At 37.6% G+C, this 19,514-nt stretch overlaps 1 protein-coding gene across 1 annotated transcript in view; it reads right to left on the bottom strand.

Annotated features, from left to right (window-relative positions):
* Positions 1 to 19,514, bottom strand: part of DNAJC1 (DnaJ heat shock protein family (Hsp40) member C1) — a 99,260-nt gene that overhangs the window by 638 nt on the left and 79,108 nt on the right. The window contains exons 9-11 of the mRNA XM_080579119.1: positions 12,776 to 12,895; positions 1,661 to 1,709; positions 653 to 1,137 (exon numbers count right to left, since the gene is read on the bottom strand). Of these exons, the coding sequence (XP_080435245.1) occupies positions 653 to 1,137; positions 1,661 to 1,709; positions 12,776 to 12,895 (654 nt within the window). The remainder of the gene's footprint in view (positions 1 to 652; positions 1,138 to 1,660; positions 1,710 to 12,775; positions 12,896 to 19,514) is intronic.

Here is a 19,514-nt window from a genome sequence, read left to right as displayed (position 1 = left end):
TAGCCAGAGAACTACTTGAAGCCCGTATTTCCTGCTTTCTCATGCTGTTTTTGGCACAAATAAAATAAGGATTTTCTGCAGCTACAATGACTGAAGCAAGCACACTAAGCTAGCACAGCTATTACGGAATCTACCACAGACCAGCTCTATCAATGACAGCAAATGCTATTTTAAAGAGATTATACTTACAAAAAGAACATTAGATAGGTTACTGAGCATTTAACACTTGCAGCTGAGTTACTTATTTTGCTTGTTCATTGAGGTGGGTTGAGAAGGGTATTGTAAAAATGTAAGCAAAGCAGGTCACCAACATTTGGTTACTAACTTTCAATCAAAATTTGTTTTAAAAATCTAATTTGTTCTGCAACTGAAGATCTGAAAGGCAGAGGAGAGGTAGGTATTTTAAATGGAACAGGAGTTACTTCAACATTTTCTATAATATATTAAACAAAGTGATTTAAATGAGAATATCTTTATGAAAGCAAACATGACAGTAATGATCTTTAGGTCAAACACTTCTTGCCTGGCAGTTACAAGTTAAGTAAAGACCTTACTTTCCTGTGTGGACCTTCAGTTCTTAGGGTAATCATAAACTGGTAGACAATCATTTTCCTCTTGATTTACACTGCAGTTCAAACAACATTGACTGTACCTTGCTTTTTCCAGGAACACACTTTGCTATTTTATCCCAACGATCTGTTGTTCCCTTTGGATACTGCTGCAAGGCCATTTCGAGAAGTTTCTGTTGATTTTGAGTCCACAAGTCTTCTAAGGCACGGCTTTTCTCCCTTTTTCTGCTCTCATCGTCGCTCTCTTCCTCTTGCTCTGTGTTATCAAAATCTTTCTGGCGTCTTCCTCTGCCCTTCTCTTCTGGTACCTCTTTCGTTGCTGTCTGAATCATTTCGGGTGCTTTCACAAGTTTTCGTTTGCGATGCCTGGTTTCACTTGCAGCGGTCTCCTTGTGATCTGTTGGGCTGTCTGTCTGCTCCGGGATTTGACTGAAGTTCCCTTCCTCCGCCTCCTCCTCTTCCTCCTCTCTTTCTCTCTGGGTGATTATGTGGTCTGGTAAATTCATGTTGACTTTGACATTCTTGGAATTCTGGGCCAATGTTTTAAGCTCAGAGAGCCTAATGATACCTGTTGGAAGTACCGATATTACACTTCTGAATAAATAAACCACCACCAAGAGGGAACTGCCTGCAAATAGAAGGTACCCGAAATCATGCAGACAGTAGATGAAGCTCTTATGGATTAAGAGCTCACTTCCTTACATTTATCCTGAAATCAAGGTATTTGTTGTAATAAAAGCAATATAATATAAAGCAATGAACTTTGCCAATTATAAGCTTATCCGGTATATGTGAAGTGACTAATAAATTACTACACAGATATAAACAAACAGAACAGAACAGCATAAACAAATGAACAAAACCCACAATAAACTGGATAAGAAAGGCTGGGAAGAGGTAGCTTAAAAAGGAAACATTCCCTCAGAATACCCATCGGTTCTCTTTGTTGCTCAGAGTAAGGCAAGGTTGCAAAAGCCTCGCTGCAAAGTTACAAGGTGTGCCCTGGAAGTTACAAAATGCGCTCATTTGCATAGCAATTATCTAACTGCAGTGCTTGTTGTAAGCATCAGTGAGGATCTAGAGGCACACACCTGGTGTATATGTAACAGAATCCTTCAGTTGTTTGGCTTTCATGGTGACCTGCATGAAAGAAAAAAAAGACTATTAAAAAATTACATTATTTGTGCTTTTGAAGATTTCATCGTGAACATATATTAAATACTGCAAGGCTGATGTTCTGCTGGTGTTTTTCACAAATGGATCCCGAATTGGCAATTAATAACTTTTTAGACTTTGTCCTTTAAAAAAATTCTTATCTCATTATATGTATTCTTATCTTGTTGAAATAACGTAAGCGATGCTATACATTTCTATCACCATAATGCATTATTGCAGCTGATATCAAATTTTGTTTTCTTTCATTGGTAAGCCCTTTATCTCTAACCTGAAAATGCTATGAGGAGAGGGGAAAAGGAAACAAGTAAGTAAGTTGTCTTCTAGGTATTAGTTTCTCGACACTGAATGGAAGAACAAAATAACCCAACATAGGACTATGTGGTGAAGCATGGTAATGGACAGGCATTCAGTCCCAAAAACACACTCAGTGCAACAGCCTGACTGCCAAAGATACGCAAAGATACTTCTTACATCATGATCATTCAGGAAAAAAGTCTAGTACATGAGTACCTTCTACTTCTAGTCTAAGTCTGCCTGGTTCCTCCCACCCCATTTCTGCCCATGAAATTGTGAGACTTTGCTTTAAGAAGAACAGACAAGGGAGGGACCTCTTTAACGAAATGACAGTGACACTTAACAAGGCAAAGTGGTCTATTTTCCCCACAAATTAAACCTCATTTTCTGGGGTGATTAGATTTAAATGAGACCTCCATGTGCAAAAAAATCCCAGCTCCAATTAACCAAAGCCTTCGTCCAGAGGTAGACATCTGGCATAAAAATTCCAGTTCCTACTGTTGCAGTATGATGAAGTTTTACTCATTCAAGGAGAAAAAACGTAGAACGCTGAGGTGAACAGGTAATTTTAACCAGCACTAACAGTTCTGTCTGTGAACTGCATGATCCTGACTTGGAAACAACAGGATGGATCCCTCTTGTAGAAGGTAAACCACTAACAGAAATCACCTTCCTTGAAGAGCTTAAGAGTCTAAATTCATCCAAATCAAAACGTTTAAGTTCCATCATTAACAGAGCATCTCTGTAGGGCCAATACTTTAAAGGACTAAACGGAGAGGAATGCATCCTTGACTGCTGAACAGAATGGATCCTAAGCTGTGACCTGCTATGCAGCTCTTAAATAGAAATTACCATAATCTAAACTAGATTATAATAAAGTATTTTGAAAAGAATGAGGAGAACTTGTCACACAGTCAAGTTGCTGATCCTTCTGAGCTTCCTGCAATGATGCAGTGGATTCACTGTGAGTATGACAAGGTATCATCTATGTTCACGCATTCCAGAAAGCTGTTCCTAAACCATTTCACTATTTTTGAAGTACTTCTTTCAAAGATTTCTAAGCTACTCATAAGAGACAAGTGAGGAGAAGAGACAAGAAGAGATCCACAAGCTGAACAGAGCAGAATAAATGGCAAGCAATTCCAACACCACCGTTCTGTTTTCTCTATGTTGAACCATTGACATTTTAGGAGGTTGGCAATTATTGCTTCATCTTTGAAACTGGGCCTACACGTACAACATAAACTTTGCATTGGAAGTGGTGCAAATCAATATCCTGTATTCGCGTTTCTTTTACAAGATGGATGTTCCCAAATTAGGTCAATACAGGTAGCGCATACCAGACATAAATTTTGCTGCATGTTACATCTAATTGAATTAGAACCTAAAATGGCCATCTCCTACAACAGTGAAGGACTTAGATTTATTCCTAGATCCTAATGGCATTTCACATTCGCCCCTACACGTAAGCAGAAGTAACAGTCTTATCTTAGGTTATCTTTTCTTGGATGCCTTCAGCACTAGGAGCTTGGTGAACCCAGATTTAGCATTTGCAGTAAGTTACTCCATTTATTACAGTTTCTCTTCTGAGGGCATTACGATATCTGTTCACATTTTTGGTAGATTTTCAATTTGAATATTCATCACGTAATCCAGAAATAACAACCACGTGTATGGTTCAGATATTGAGAATCTACAATACCAAACACTGAACAAGCTCGGTCAAGCACCTTCACCTGACTTAACTCATCAAGCTTCTTACTAACAGCTTTACTATCATCATTCGCAGGTTACGTAAGAAGATGAAGTATCTATTATTCTTTTCCTCGCCTTTTTTTTTAAAACATCTTTCTCCTTTTTTTTTCATTCTTTCTTCTGATTTTGCAAGTCCTTTTCTAGGTGCTGTGTGAAGTTCACGTTTGCTATAGCTCTTTTCACCCAGTTCAGGTATAGCTTGCACAGACTTAAAATTTTTTTGTCCACCAGCTTCAACTGCCATTGCTGTTAAAGATGCTGACACACAGAAGGAATCATAACCTGTCAGTATTGACCTATTAGGGATCATTAGGAATCCGCCCTGTGGAATGTAGGAAATCCGTACTGCAGTTTGATCTGTTTTGAGTTTAATCGTTGCTCTTGCCACTCACATTTGCAGCGTCCTCTGGTGCCAGTTCCTCCACACTTTCTGACATCCCTAATATCAATTTAAATTTGTGGTGGGCTGTGTCACCTACTAGGTGGTTCTTAACAGTTTGAAAAGTGTTAAGTTGCTCTGCTGCTTTCTCTACTCCATTTCTTCCTATAACTTGCTTCGATTTATTACTCTTTCATTAGATAACAGATAACTTACTTGGAAATACAGTTACTCAAAGTCTGGAGCAGTTGTAGAACTATGCTTCTAATTATTATTGCTGATTGCTAGTGCACAAAGCTGTAAAATTATAGTTTTAATCTGTATTGAATTATGAGTTTTATCATTGCTCTAAAAAGTTGGTCTTGAATCCTGTTATTGACAACAGCTTTCACAAGTGTTAGTCAGCTCTTAAGGAAACCTGGGTCTGGGAACACTTTAAATAATAATGATCAAGACTGTGAAATTGATTTAAAACAGAAAAGGGCAGATCTTGTATTCCTGCAAGGATTTTTACCGCTGCACAGCCATACTGCATTATTCTGTAGGAACCAACTTTATCTTTTCCATGCCCAAATAACCTAGGCACCAGGGATAACAGAAGTCACAAAGTCAGGTAATCACATGCACAATGAAATGTTTTCTTAGACAAAGGAAGATGACAAAAATGTTGGCTGCAAGCAATCAAATTGAAGTAGAAATTCACAGAATCACAGAACCATCTAGGTTGGAAGAGACCTCCAAGATCATCTAGTCCAACCTCTGCCCTAACACTAACAAGTCCGCCACTAAACCATATCACTAACCTCTAATTGAAGCACCTTGCCCTGGGACGTACAGAAAGGGGCCGCAGGAATAGTTTGCTTCTACATGAACTCCCTTCTGAATGTAGGCATAAAAAAGCACTGAATTGTGACAGGCGTAGGGCAAAAACCCTGTAAAGTCTGGTACAGCGATCCTTCTGATACTAAACGGTCAGAAAGAGCCCGCTCGCAGAGGACGAAGCTCTGCTCCCCGTTCCCCCAGCAGCCACCACCACGCTGTCGCGTTAGCTGGCCCTGCTGGCTCCCCGAGCAGCCTGGCGCCATTCTGCTCTCTCCAGGCAATCTTCTCTAGGCAGTCTACCTTCCCGCTCTGAGTACGATGCTATTCTGATCAGGAGTCCACCAGGGAGTTACAGCAGTACAAAATCTCTCGTCTTATTTAAAACATTCTGAGAAAACATCAGTGGACCAACAGATAACCCATGTCACTTGGTAAAGAAGGACGACACGTTATTCATTGTGTTGCTGGACATACTGATACAATTATTTACTACTCTTAGCATCTTCCTGAGCAAAAGTTCTCTAAATATTTACTAAAGCTGCTAGTTTCTCAGCATCCTCTATCAGAAGCTTGCTGTCCTAGCGTTCACCCAGATGTTGCCTTTCTGCATGCTCTCCATTTATTTGTTGTGTAAAAAAGTCAAAATCTAAGGAATTATGGAAAAAAAAATCTGGATATAGCCTTTTGAGTGGTTCAAGCTAGTATGCAGCAATGAGAAATTTCTTGAATCTGTGAGGCTAATTTGAGTTAAAATCACATTTTTGTCAAAAAGGAAAGCCAGACACAGAAGGATTTTTGATTCTTTCCTGGCTTTGTCAAAGAAATAGGCTTTGCTGGTCTTACCTTTCAGAACAGCACAGGATAAACTGCCAGATTTGAAGTTCCCTCCTCACAGCCAAAACACCACTTGCTGCACTGAACTGTTCTACATCTACACAGCTTTTTCACAACAACCACAATTACTTGAAGAACTGTTTGACCCAAGTCAGCCAATAATAATGACCCATTCCTTTATTTTCACGTCATAGACTCAAAATTTGTTGCTTTATAAACTATCTTCTTGCAAATTTATTGTAAGACTGCTAAAACTGTCTTCCAGTTTTAACAGATTGGTGAAACTTCACATACTGAAACATCAAGCCACATCATTCTGCCTTTTTTTAAACAAATGTCCTTATTTACAACCTACTGGATCTCTAGAAATGAAGTATTTCCAATTAGAAGACGCACCTTTGCTTTGACACTGCTTCAACCAGTTTGCTTAGCAGGTTGTTACTGACTTTCCCAGAGGTGTGTAACGTAACCGGTCTTTATCCGCTGTGTAAATTACACGTTGAATTTAATACTAACATAGCATATGAGAATTCAAGGCCAACATGCTTTTATTCTTGAAAGAACCAAGAGACATGTTACGAATTTTAACTGAATTTGCTTAGACCAACCACTGCCAGCCTCCAACAGTATGGTTTTCGTACGCTTACAGACTTTGAAGCTGTGTGTGACTCCAAACCTTGCCACGGCAGATGGAGAGGAGGTAGCTACAGCAGAAATCCCACCAGCTGTTTGTTTAATTATGGGGCAGTCAAAGATGTGGTCTGCAGAACAGGCAAAATTGGCCTAAATCACTGGATTCAGAACACCAGTTGTTCTCCAGTTTAAGTGCCTAAATAGTTAATTTCCAACAGCAGAAGAATTGTTCCTTTTTTTCAGGGCACATAGAACTCAGCAACTACAATTGGGATGATGTTAGAGACTTTGAACTATGTTTTTTTTTGGTTTTGTCATTTAAAATCCATGTTTGTGAGTCTTTAGCTCAGTACTACTAATACTCAGGTAATAGGGAGGGGTTAGGCTCAAATGCCCTTTGCAACAACTGCTTGGACATCCTATTTTATCACTGTTGATGCAAACTGCATTACCTTTACTGAGAGCCACAAGATTTGAATTCTGCAATGGAATTCAAAACCAACTCACCAGCATGTACATGGGACATTATATTATTCAAGCCACACTCAAAAGCTATAGCAGCATGGGCCTGACCTTCCATAAGACATCTATTTGAATTAAAGTTGGTGTCCCACTGGCTTCTGTAAAAAGCTTTCTCCTTTAAGTGGCAGGAATGCTCTAGCCATGCTTCACAAGAAGGAAATCAATCTGTTTTGCATTTGGGTATAAAATGTACCATGCTGCCCAGTTCTGCAAAAGCAGGGCCACCTGTACAACTGCGCAGAAGAATTTGTAAAAAATAAGAAAATAAAATAAAAATTGTGAAATGAGGGAATTGTAAACAGCAAATCCCTTTTCCTTCCCACAAAGTATCAACAGACAGTGGTGTGTCTGTGGGATTAGACAGGTGTTTTGAAGATTTCACTCTCAGATTGAGGGATCTACATGACCTACATACCATCTAAATCCCATCTTAGATATTCATAACCTCTTTTGGACCTTGATCCCGAGATAGGTCTTTATACTTCAATAAGCAACTGAAAGAACTATTGATTACATAAATATATGCAAGCTGAGCGACGGTTTCAGAATATCCACCACTGGAGATCACAGTAACTGAGGTACCACATGCATAGGATATAAAATGAAATATAAAACAGACTTAGGAAAACACTTAATCTCCAGGAGCAAAAAAAAAAACCTAATAAATTCATTAACTTTTACATATGGATCGTTTCTCATATAGGTGTTTTCTTGCTGGCAGTGTAATGAGCTTGCATTTGCCAAAAACAAGAGATCTCTTTTATAATGACATATAAAAGCACAGTGCGTATGAACTCACGCACTTAGACTTAAAGGCTGAAGCTGTTGTCTGGAGAGATGGGAAATAATCAGAAAATAAGCACTCCCTCCAAACCTTGTGCTTTCAGGTTTCCTGATAACCCAGAATGCCTGCTCACGTATATACACCTGCCTATTGTTTTTGCTGTCTACCTCAGTCCGTTTCCATACAAGCAGCAAATCCCTATCAGTCTGTTTTTGCAACACAAGTGCACGAGATTAGTGACTGCAGGAGCAAACAGAATCAGTTTAAATCCTGTAAGACAAGTGAATGATATTACTTCACAAGTATGAAATCTGAGATCTCTTTGCCTTTAATTTAAAAAACCTGTACCTAATAATCACATTAAAGTCTGTTTGGCATGCCAGACAGCTTTTACTTCCTCTGTTATTTTTACAATTTGAATGTCCTTTGTAGTTACTGAAATTAATTTATGCCTTTCAGCAAATATTTTTTTAAAACTTTTTTAATCTATAAGGAGGCATTGTCAAGTAAAATATACTGTTACAATTTCACATCTAAGTGCTTTTTCTCAATCTTTGAATTCGGCAAAAGCTAACAATCCTTATAAATCTTCATAATGCTCAGCATTTGTCAAATCAAACAATGTAATTTTTGTAGAAATAATAGTCTTGAAATTCTATTCATAATTTATACCACAGAGTGTTCACAGTGTTTAGGAAATTCAAACACAACTTTTTATTTTGTTTTAAGAGGCCAATTATTTCCTTAAGTATTGGAGGACAGGAATGAGAACTAACCCTGGAGCAACAAATTCAGCAAGGAAAATGGGTCAAAGAACAGATGTTCAGGGGATGGCAGAGAGCAGCGGTACAGGTAACCAGGTCAGCCGGCAGGAACTCTGATTAGAGTTAACTGAACTCCATTTCCCTTTCATAATCAAAATACTTGAAAATCTAATTTATACCACCAGCCAATTGCAATAAAAATGATTTAAAAAGCTGTAGAAGCTTTCAGTTGTGAAAGCAACACAATTTCATTACACTAAGGCAGTTGAAAGTTATCTTTATGGGAGAAGACTGATAAATCCCCAATATCCACATATTAAAATGAAAATTAGCGATTTAAATAATTTAACTAACTGAGCACAACTTCATCTGTTTTGGGCTGACTATTGATTGGCTATTAAAGGGTGTTTTCCTGAAGAGAGGTAAGATAACAGATACCCTGTACTCAACATGACACAAGTTGGAGTAACAAGCTTTCTCACAGTTTGTCTATGCCACGGTTGCAAGCTTAACCTAGCTGAGCTGTAGATCACAGGAATATGTTGCAAAGATATTTATGCTGGTATCAGATGAGACAGCATGAATAGAAACAGTAGAGCTGCATGAGCTGAGATGCACTACTGCATGGACACAGCTGCTTATTGTCAGAGTCTGGCTGGCACTTTCCCACTGTCCTGCATCAGGTTGTGTGGACGTGTCTGTTGGGACAGGGAATCTGGTGGACCTACCAGGATAACAGGTCTTATAGCAATTCTTATTTGTGAACTACTTTGAGAAATCCCACAATAAACAGACTTAGATGTCTAGAAAAAAACAAGTGATTTTAATAGCAGTAGAAAAGAAAAAACATCTGAAAGATTACTTTGTTAGGAATTATTTACGCACCGTCAAGCTAAGGTATATGCAGTGATTACTGACCAACTATATATAGTGACTATCTGGCTTTAATTTTACATTTTTTAAAGTGAGTTCACACATGCTTCCAATTGTAGGAAGGTTTTGTTTCCTCCCCCTTTCCTCCTAGATAGCTTGCACTTGCTAGTCTAATCACAGCCTGTATGAAGAGAGGGACCTAACCTCAGGCAGAATCACTGTATCGATGTCGTTTCTTGCAGATGTTTGTCTAACCTGGTTTTTAAAGGCCTTCGAAGTTGGATACTCCACAGCAGCTTATTCCACTGCTTTACTATCCATTTTAATTCTTTGCCCTTCAGTGTCTAACTCTGCAGTCTATGATAAAATTTCAGGTAATTACTTCTTGCCCTATAAAACTGAGTCAGAGCATATAGCCCCTTCCTTCTTAACAGTTCTCTTTTTACATAGTCAAATACTTATATTCTCAGGTCACATTTTATTTCAGCTCAACCACATGAATTCCTTCACAGGCTTTACTTATAAGTAACACTTTAGAGACCTGTTATTCTCTTCTGGACACTATATGGAATCACATGTTTAAGTGCAATACTAGACCCAAACTAAGGACGTAGATGTGTAGGTTTACCATCCTCCTGTTTGTATTTTCTCAGTAAGACGACTGCCCATTTCCAAAAAAATGGCCATTTGCTGACCCCTATCTTGCTAATTCTCTCTTGTAATCCCTGCATTCCTCCTGCTTTTTACAAGCTATCCCTAGCTGTTTGCCATCTTTTATTTGTGAACCTGATCACCATTCTGCTGTGCGTACTTGCACATATTGCCTGTTTCATTTGCCTACTGCAACCCATAACCCTATTTTTTGCATATTATTTCTCATTTTGTCCTGACCTTTTCGAATTTTACTCATCTTCGAATATATTTGCAGTTCCTCTTAGTTTTGTAAGAGGTACAAACAGTGAACAAGTTTAAGAAGTAATGCTATTCCATCATCTTCCTTCAGACAGGTCAGGTGAAAAACTACTATATCCAGATCACAGCCTGTTGAATTATTTGATAAACTCCTTCATTTGGGCAGTGAACAACTAACCAATTTTTCAAAACTGGTGGGATGGATGCATCCCTCATGCAGTGGGGGGGGGGGGGGGGGGGGTCTATAAAATACAATATTACACTGTCTGATCCAGGACAGAAAGAGATGAGCAACTGAAAAGCACCACTTCTGTTGACATTGCATGTTTGTCTTTAATTAATGTCTATTTAACTTCGAATGACAAAGATCTTGAAGAAATTGTGCCAATATGAAAGATTCAATGGCCAGTACTTCCTATGTAGATGAGAATACGGTTTGGACATGTGCAAACTGAGTTGTAAGGTACCAAAGTAATGTTCTAGCAAAATCACAGAAGAATTTTCCAAGTAGAGCAAATCTCTGGAAATAAGCAAGAGACTCAAACTTTTCAGGCCTTCTTTATACGTGAAAGAAGCAGTGCTAAAATTCCGAGCATTAGAAACTTGCTTCATACTGTTTAAAAAGTCATTAACAATGATTGCAGACTGCAACGCAATAATAAAAGGAACAGGAACACTAATAAGCAGTCTATGTCAGGAAAGCTGAGCTAGCATCGACAGTGGGAAATTTTTAGAGAAGTTAAAAATTGTGTGGAGAACACTTACAGTAATCATATAGTTTCATTACTGGCAGTAAAGAAGGATTACGCTCAGACCTTTCTCCACAAACAAAAATCCCTGAAAACTCCTTTTTTCATACAAGAAGAAGACAGCTCTTAGAACACAGACCTCTCTTTCATTTCTCTATCCAATTCACTGAAAAGAAGAGCATGCTGTTGAGGACTTCGCACCTCATGGAAGAAGCAAGTGAGCTTCATTTTTCTTTCCAGCACTGGATGTGTGCAAGTACGGTGTCCAAATATATTACATTATACAAAGGACTCTTAATAAAGAATGTTTTGATGTCTGCCTCAAGGAATAAAGCAGAAAATTGGTGCAAGAGGAAGTCTCAAGGTGACTTTAGTTTTGTGATGGGCATAATGTGGAAGCATTCTGCATGTTTGTATCGTTATTAACCAGCGAATTCATCCTTTTTGAAGGCAATCTCAAAGATCTATCCCATGCACACTGCATACTATCAAGTCATGTGAAATATTTTTTCTATTAAAATCTGCTTAGTAAAATGTAGCAGCTTTTAACAGTCACTCCACTTCAGTATTATGATGAATAACACAAAACAAAACAAAAAGAATCAATTTCATTTGCATAGGAGGTTAGTAACCTATTGCTTACTTTCACTTATTACTTGCAAATAATCTGTCTTGTTCTAAAATGATAGGAATGCAAATGGCTCGTTTTCCAGTATAAATGAGCAATGAAACTCTATAGATGAATTAAATCTTTAAAAATAACTTCTAAAAACATCTTTTTGTGATTTGTATCAATAAGAAAAAAAACCATACACTCAAGCATTCAAATTGCCCAGAAGGTTATAGTGGGTTACGTTTCACTCTAGCTAGAGGCTTTGTTTCACATTATTTAAGATAATTCCTGAAATATAATAAATGAAGAATATCTAATCTCAAAACGTACATCAACGGATTTAAACATTATTCTCATTAACCCCTCCAAAGCCTATAAAATAGGGTCAGCTGAAAAGGCTTTCAAATGGTCCTCAGCAGACACTACATCATGTTCTAGTGATCTATTGCTTGAAAAGGAAAAGTCTTTTACAGCCTAGCCCCTAAGGGTTTTAAGATCATAACACTTAAAATCCATAAGTACAAGCTTTCTTTGATATGTGGTACAATACTATAAAATATGAATTAACAAGGAAATTAATCATTTTACACAGTATTATTGCCCACGCTATAATCTAGAAAAACGGACTGAAACAGTATCATATATATAACTTGTTCTAAAGTTCGCAAAGATATTTCAGTTTAATTAATGGAAACCACCTGTCTAAACACCATTAGCTCATCTACGCTTTTTAAGGACTGGCTTAAAACAGAAATGTAATCTTTAACCAAGACCCACAAATATTTGCTTGCAGTCAAAGGGGGTTCCTACAAACCCTGAAGTGGCATTGTTTTGCTGTTACTGGGTTACAGTAGCTCGAGTCTCCAAGCACCAGAATCCCCCATACAGCTGATCAGTTACAGCTGTTAATTGCAGAGCGAGAAACTGGCTGACATCTGCTTCTTGCATAGTTAGTTAATGGTTCACTTCCAGGTCCTAAAAGGATTGTAGCCTCTCTCAAAAGACAATGTCAGCCCCCATATACGTCTGCCTTCTACACTGCCTGTCTTGTTCTGGTTTGTCACTCTCTCTACAATGCAAATCCGAGTGAACTCACATCTGCCACTGATCGACCCAATTCGTGAGCAATCTTTTCCCATCGACCTGGGGTCCCCCCTGGGAACTTAACCATACTTCTTGTCAGCTGGCTGAGGTCCTCTTCTGTCCATTCAGGTGCCTGTAAAACATTTGTAAAACATTCATTACACTGGGATATTGGACATATTTCTGTGAGGTAATATACTGGAAAAAATCCACACGAATTAATCAAATCTTGTAAAAAAAATACAATGTAATACTTTCAAATATCTAGGTACTATCTTCCCGTTTTATTGCAGAAAATACATAAGAATAACAGACCAACAGTAAGGTACTAAAAATGCTTACCATTCAAAAAATGCATTTTGTATATTACATACATTAATTCATTTAATCTATATTAGCTTATTTATACAATGCATAAACACTATAAAATTGCAGTTAAGTTAAAGCAACAATACTTTAATAAAAGATTAAATCTCAGTTTAAGATATAAAATTGTGATTTCTGTAATTTCGCATGCAAGATTTTTTTCAGCAAAGACAAAGAAAAAATCCTCATTTTTATATTTCAAAAAGCTTCTCAACAGAACAGTCATTTTAGCTTTTAGTCACTGTAATCATCATATGTTTTAGCATTCTTGTATGATTCAGGAATGAAATCTGTTGATTCTAATATTCACTGGCGCTATTAAACAACCCCCACGCACCCAGCAACAAAACCCCAGTCACACCACAAACAGGATGCTTCTACAATCCAACAACCAAAATATACTAAAATGTTGCACTCTTAACTACAATAAGACAATCTGTTGGAAAAAAACGTGCTCATAATGGCCAAATGAAAGTGAACAAAGCAAGGGAGCACACAGTTACAGCAGCTTAAGCCATGAAATCTCGCTTGCCTCAGAAGGCAAGACACAGTAACCATCTTTGACATTTGCAGCATCTTCGGCGACATCTGCAGAGCTGAATCTTTGTTGCAATCCGTAGTTTGCCATTTTATTTATTTTTAAGGAATTCCTTATGACATACCTCTTCTAATCACCATTTCCGATAATGACCAGCACATATCAAGCAGTTTGCATTACAGAGCCATCAGCACAGAACAACAGTCAGAGGTGAGTGACCCCAGGGACCATCTCCACAACTACAGCAAAGCTTCTCCCTGACACTAATCCTGCCTGTCATTCTCCCACTGTGCTCTAACCGCACTGACATCCGCCTGCCGCACTGCGAGCTTAACTGGGCCCTTCCTGACTTTTTACTGTCTCCCCCAATCAATGGTTCAAGCGTGCTCTTTTCACCATGTCCAAATGGCAGCTTCACTCATAATCAAAGTGCATTGCTCCTGTTAAAGGGCTTCCCGAAAGGCTCCACCATTTGCATTCATTTGCAAAGCAAACTACTTTTATTCACTTTGTTCTGCTATCAAGAGTGTTCCCTGAAGCAGATAAATTGGCATAAATACAACCTGCCACTTAAAAGACAGTAAATAATAGCCAATAGTAGCAAGGATTTCATCAATCGTCCTGGTTTGGATCCATGTAGTCCTTTCTTCAATGCTGAAAGCCTCAGACATTCATATTTGGATAGTTTTTAATACAAGTCTAGCATATATTTGAGTCATTGCAGATAATTCATGATGCTTAAATAATGTGTGTAACGTGTGCCATAGATATCTCATTCGTTACAGGCATAATGATACAATTACACTATGGCCTATAGAAGAAATGGGAAATACATGTGACATCTCCACATAGCTCAATAATCTTCTTTCTTGTATTGTATTAAGCAAGGTGATGTTTTATTCTAAGATCTCTCTCTGAGATGTTTAGAAGGGAAGTTTTGGGGTAATATTCTACTTGATGAAAATTTTTGTCACTATCAATAATGAATTCTTATCGTGTTTTGGTTAAAAGTATTTTGTTCAGAAAATTAGTCAAACTTCATATCTCATAATTAGCCTTAGTAAGCAGTTTACTGTAATTTTCTATTTAATCTGTATTAAAACTGTTTTTGTTTGTTTTTTAGGTGAATTCACAGCTATTCTTTCTTACCACATCCAAAGCATATCTAAGCAATTACACACGGAAATCAGGATGATCTTTTCAGAGATGTGCACACTTCAGATGCTTTCTGATAAGTTGCATTTTCAGACTTCTTGATAAGCTTTTTTCTCCATGCTCAAAAACTTTACTAACCACTTGTAAATGTTACAGAAGTAATTTTATCTTCCTAAATAACAGACTATACTGTAATCATTCTTTAGATCTGAAACTAATTATATAGCCAACTCACAGCACAGGAATTCATTAGCCAAATTAAAATATCAACTGATTAATCTTATTTCAAGCTGGCAATTCTAGAATGTACAGATCTGAAACATCTATAAATTTGGAAAATCTTTGAAAAAGCTTTTAGGAAATCCACCCGTAACTGCTGAAGCTGTAAAGAGCTTTTGTGAATTTGCAATTCCTCAGCAACAGTTAATTGTGTCTTTAGATGCAACAGCGCCTACTGTGATTCACCTTCTAAAAGCAGCTATGAGGGTGGTCATGGTGTGAATGTATTCTCCCTGTTCTAATCTGTAGCCAACTGTAACTGCGAGAGTCAAATAAATGCATAAACATACTGCTTTGTCACCTAAAACCATGTGTGTCCAATATTACTGAAACACTGGGCCAAAATTCATCTCTACAGTAAAGCAATGGAAGACACCACATGGTGAGGGGACAGCTGTTGTTACTACACAAGCATTCAGATTTTGCATCAAAAAAGCCCCGTTCTGGGATTAACTTCCCATACTGAATACAAAATTGAAAGTACAAAGTTGCGGTCTACAGTCTTGAAAATAAACTACAAGTGTACACATAAAAAATTCATAGCACTCCCTTAAATAATAATCCCTTAACATGGTTTATCACACATAACTGGCAATATTGGAGAATTAGTTCATCCAAACCACTATGGACCTTCTACAGCAAAAAAAAATAAATGAATACAGTTTATTGTTTAGCACCACTCTTATGCATGCATCAGCACTTAGCAAGTTCATACCATCTCTTTCAGCATAACAGAGTTTACGCTATTAGGATTTTTTTTTTCCACAAAAAATAAGAGAAGCTATATTTTCAATGACATGAAAAGCCGATTTTTAGACAACAAAGTATTTGTTAACAAGAAAGCAGAATGACATGTTTAGACCTGTTAATGTGAAGTATAAAACTTCACACCATTTTATTGATAAAATTGGGAAGTAGTTAGTATTAGAGAGTTTACAAAGAAGTTTAAAAGGTATTTGCATTGACTTGACAACAAGAAGTAATTGGATTTTTTAGATTAAATTTTAGCTTTAGACTCTTCCTGTCATCAATACACTGTTAAATTCTTCAATTAAAATCAAAGTTGTAAAGAAGTTTGGATAATGTTTTAAATCTGGCCAGAACTTTGTGCTATGTATCATCTAAATTTGGTAATTTACTGATTTGAGCGTATCTAGATAGTGATCTTGCAAATGAACCGTAAGGCAGCATGTACTTAAAAATATCTGTGGATACATTTGTAGTACAAGGGTTCTAGTGAACTCCCAAACAGTTTTGCAATTCAGGATTTAACCTACAAGTAAGTGGTGTTTCTACCCAGTAACCATCAGAACAGAATGAAAAAGTATTGTTGATTTAATTTCTTACCCATATTGTCTTCTTCTTCTTATATTATTACTTTGTATTCTTAAAATGTATTGCTTTACCTGTATTAAATCTGAAGTTCTTCTTTTATCTCATACACTTCCGGTATTGTGATCCAGCTGTTTGCTGAACACTTAAGATCTGCTAAAACTCTAAATTATTAATGATCTGAATTCATATTCAAAGCCACAACACCTTCATATAACCCTCTGGTCCTTCAAAGCTCTTAGTCAAATCCAACTTCTACTAGGACAAATTGTTATTACGTGAGCCAACAAAAAACAAAGCTACATCATTTCAGACCAACGGCCAAGCTAGGCCAGTAAGCTCATAATTAGTGCTCAGGGAGTGCAGCTGCACAAAACTTTAACATATACTATGTGATAACAAGGACTCTGTTTATCATTTATCCTTTCCAGCCCCCCTCTCTTTGAAAAAAGAGGGGCCATATGGAGATACCAACAGTCAGAGGGAAGCAAGCATATATGTTAACCATAATTTCCCTAACTTTTTCCATACCTCCAACTATTTTCAGATCAAGGAGTCTCTTTAGCCTGATTTCATTTTTTCTATTTAGTAACCCTCTATGCATCTCTCTTTCAATGGTTTGTCCACTCTTTCCCGAACTCTAAACTTTCTGCATTTGTGATATAGCCTTCGTGAGAAGCTGCACATATCTACTAGCCATTACGCAAAGAATTGCCTTATTTTTTCTGTTTTGAACCTGGCTCCTGCTAGCTTTGACAACATCTGTCTCCTGGTTTTGAGTGAACAACCAGCAAACAGTCTATGTCTACTCACCTCCCCATCACAACATTATTCAAAATATTTCCCTGTAAGTTGTTTCTTCCAGGCTCAAGAGTCCAAGCCTACACAGCTGATTTCTCATGTAAAAGCCATCTCGTGCACAATACTGTTCTTCATGCCTTTTTCAAAACCTTCTCCAATTCCCATATAACCTCTGTGAAATTATGTACCAAACTGCACACAGCAGTCAAGGGAGGATTAATCATAAATTTACACAGTGGAACTCTGACTGTTTTTACTACTGTTTTAAAATTGGTGCACCTACTAATACCATTCATTCTGTAATTTCAAAAAATCACCCGGCATAGAACTTATGCTCACCAGTCTGTACTACCCAGAATCCAAAATGAAGTCCAAAAATCAGTATCCTATTTCCATCCCTCATTGCAACACTCATTTAAGTAATTGCTAAAATCCTAACAGCGGTATTAGATAGTTTTAGAGTTCTTTTTAGATAACTAATGGTGAAGGAACATTATTTTTTATTTATCAACTTCCGATGAATGCTTCAACCTTAAAACAGTTCCTCCCCATTTGCCTCCTATACCTGATATTTACAACACCCTAAGATCCTTTGTAGTAAACATGGGTGAAAAGGACTTCTAGCCCTAGCATCTTCTTGAAACTGCTTTATACTTTGATAATCCCCTAGTTCAACAAAATCCTTCACAGTACTCCTTCATCTATTTTGTTTGAAAAAAGTAATAATTTTTCACGTTTAACAAGATGTTCCTCAGAGTTCTTGGGCATACCTTATTATGGATTTGCATTTGTGTTGCAAATCTTACACTCTTCCACATAAGCCTTCCCCTTTCTGAAACTTTTTTCCCCACTCAAGCAGCTCTCTTCAGTTTTAAGCTGGAGACATGAATAATAATTCCAGTAAAATGGGTATATCTAAGATTCCTCCACTGACTACCATGCTGATGATACAGAAGTTTGACATTTTTTGAAAAACTTCAAGCACTCTGTTCATCCATCCTAACTGTATGTTAGTACATTATTTTTAAACACTGAAAAATAGAAAGTTGTAAGTTTACACTGAGAATTTAAACATCTTGTAAACCAAAATTCAAATATCTTCGTAAATGTATACCGTCAATGTTACAGCTCTCCTGTGTTTTTAGGGAAGCAAATTCCATCTATTCAGAAACTTCATAGTTAATATGGGTCAAAATGGAATTATTGTTCAGCCCATTCCTAAGCTGTGTAGCTGTGTACCTATATGGGGTACATATATATACACCTATACATAGGTATAATCACAGAATCATTCAGGCTGGAAGAGACCTCTAAGATTATCTAGTCCAACCTTTAACCTAGTACTAAAGTCCACCATTAAACCGTTCTACTAAGTTCTACATCCACAAGTCACCTGAAGACCTCCAGGGGTGGTGACTCAACCACCTCCCTGAGCAGCCTGTTCCAATGCCACACAACCCTTGCAGTAAAGAAGAGCCTCCTAATATCCAACCTAAACCTCCCCTGGCACAACTTGAGGCCATTTCCCCTCCTCTTGTCACCTGGTGCTTGGGAGACGAGCCCGATCCCCACTCCGCTACAACCTCCTTTAAGGTAACTGTAAAGTACAATGAGGTCTCCCATGAGCCTTCTTTTCTCCAAGCTAAACAACCCCAGCGCCTTCAGTCGCTCCTCATAAGACTTGTTCTCTAGACCCTTCATCAGCTTCGCTGCCCTTCTCTGGACATGCTCCTGTACCTCGATGTCCTTCTTGTAGTGAGGGGCCCAAATCTGAAAACAGTATTTGAGGTGTGGCCTCACCGGAGCCAAGTAATATATAAGCTTACATATATATATATATATATATACATATATGTAATTATATAATTATATTTATTGTTTCCTTAACCTCTGGCAGGCAGGCAACCACTGACAGTATTACGTGGTGCTGCCACACTATCCATATAATAAGCCGTATCTTAACACAGAAAAATGTGTGTTCTGATAGACAAAAAGGAGGGGAAGAGGATGAGAAGTAAATATAAATCAAGCTAAGCAGCAACTACGTGAAGCAGTACGGCAGTTTTTAAAGTTATGACTACATTCAGAAAGTTGCATATACTCCAAAACAGTAGTAATCAGTCATCTGACAGAAAAAGTGGCAAACAGTGACTTAAAAATGAAACAGTGGATGAGCTATATACTCACAAGATGATTGCTATTACACTAGATTCATTTTACTGTCACTGGCTTTCACTCCTAGCCATTGGCCCTCTATTTCTTCCTCCTAGACTGAACAGCC

Source organism: Anser brachyrhynchus (assembly GCF_964034855.1).
Source record: "Anser brachyrhynchus genome assembly, chromosome: 2".
NCBI classification, from domain to species: domain Eukaryota; kingdom Metazoa; phylum Chordata; class Aves; order Anseriformes; family Anatidae; genus Anser; species Anser brachyrhynchus.
Note: the sequence above shows the minus strand (reverse complement) of the source record. Positions and strands in the feature narration are given on the sequence as shown.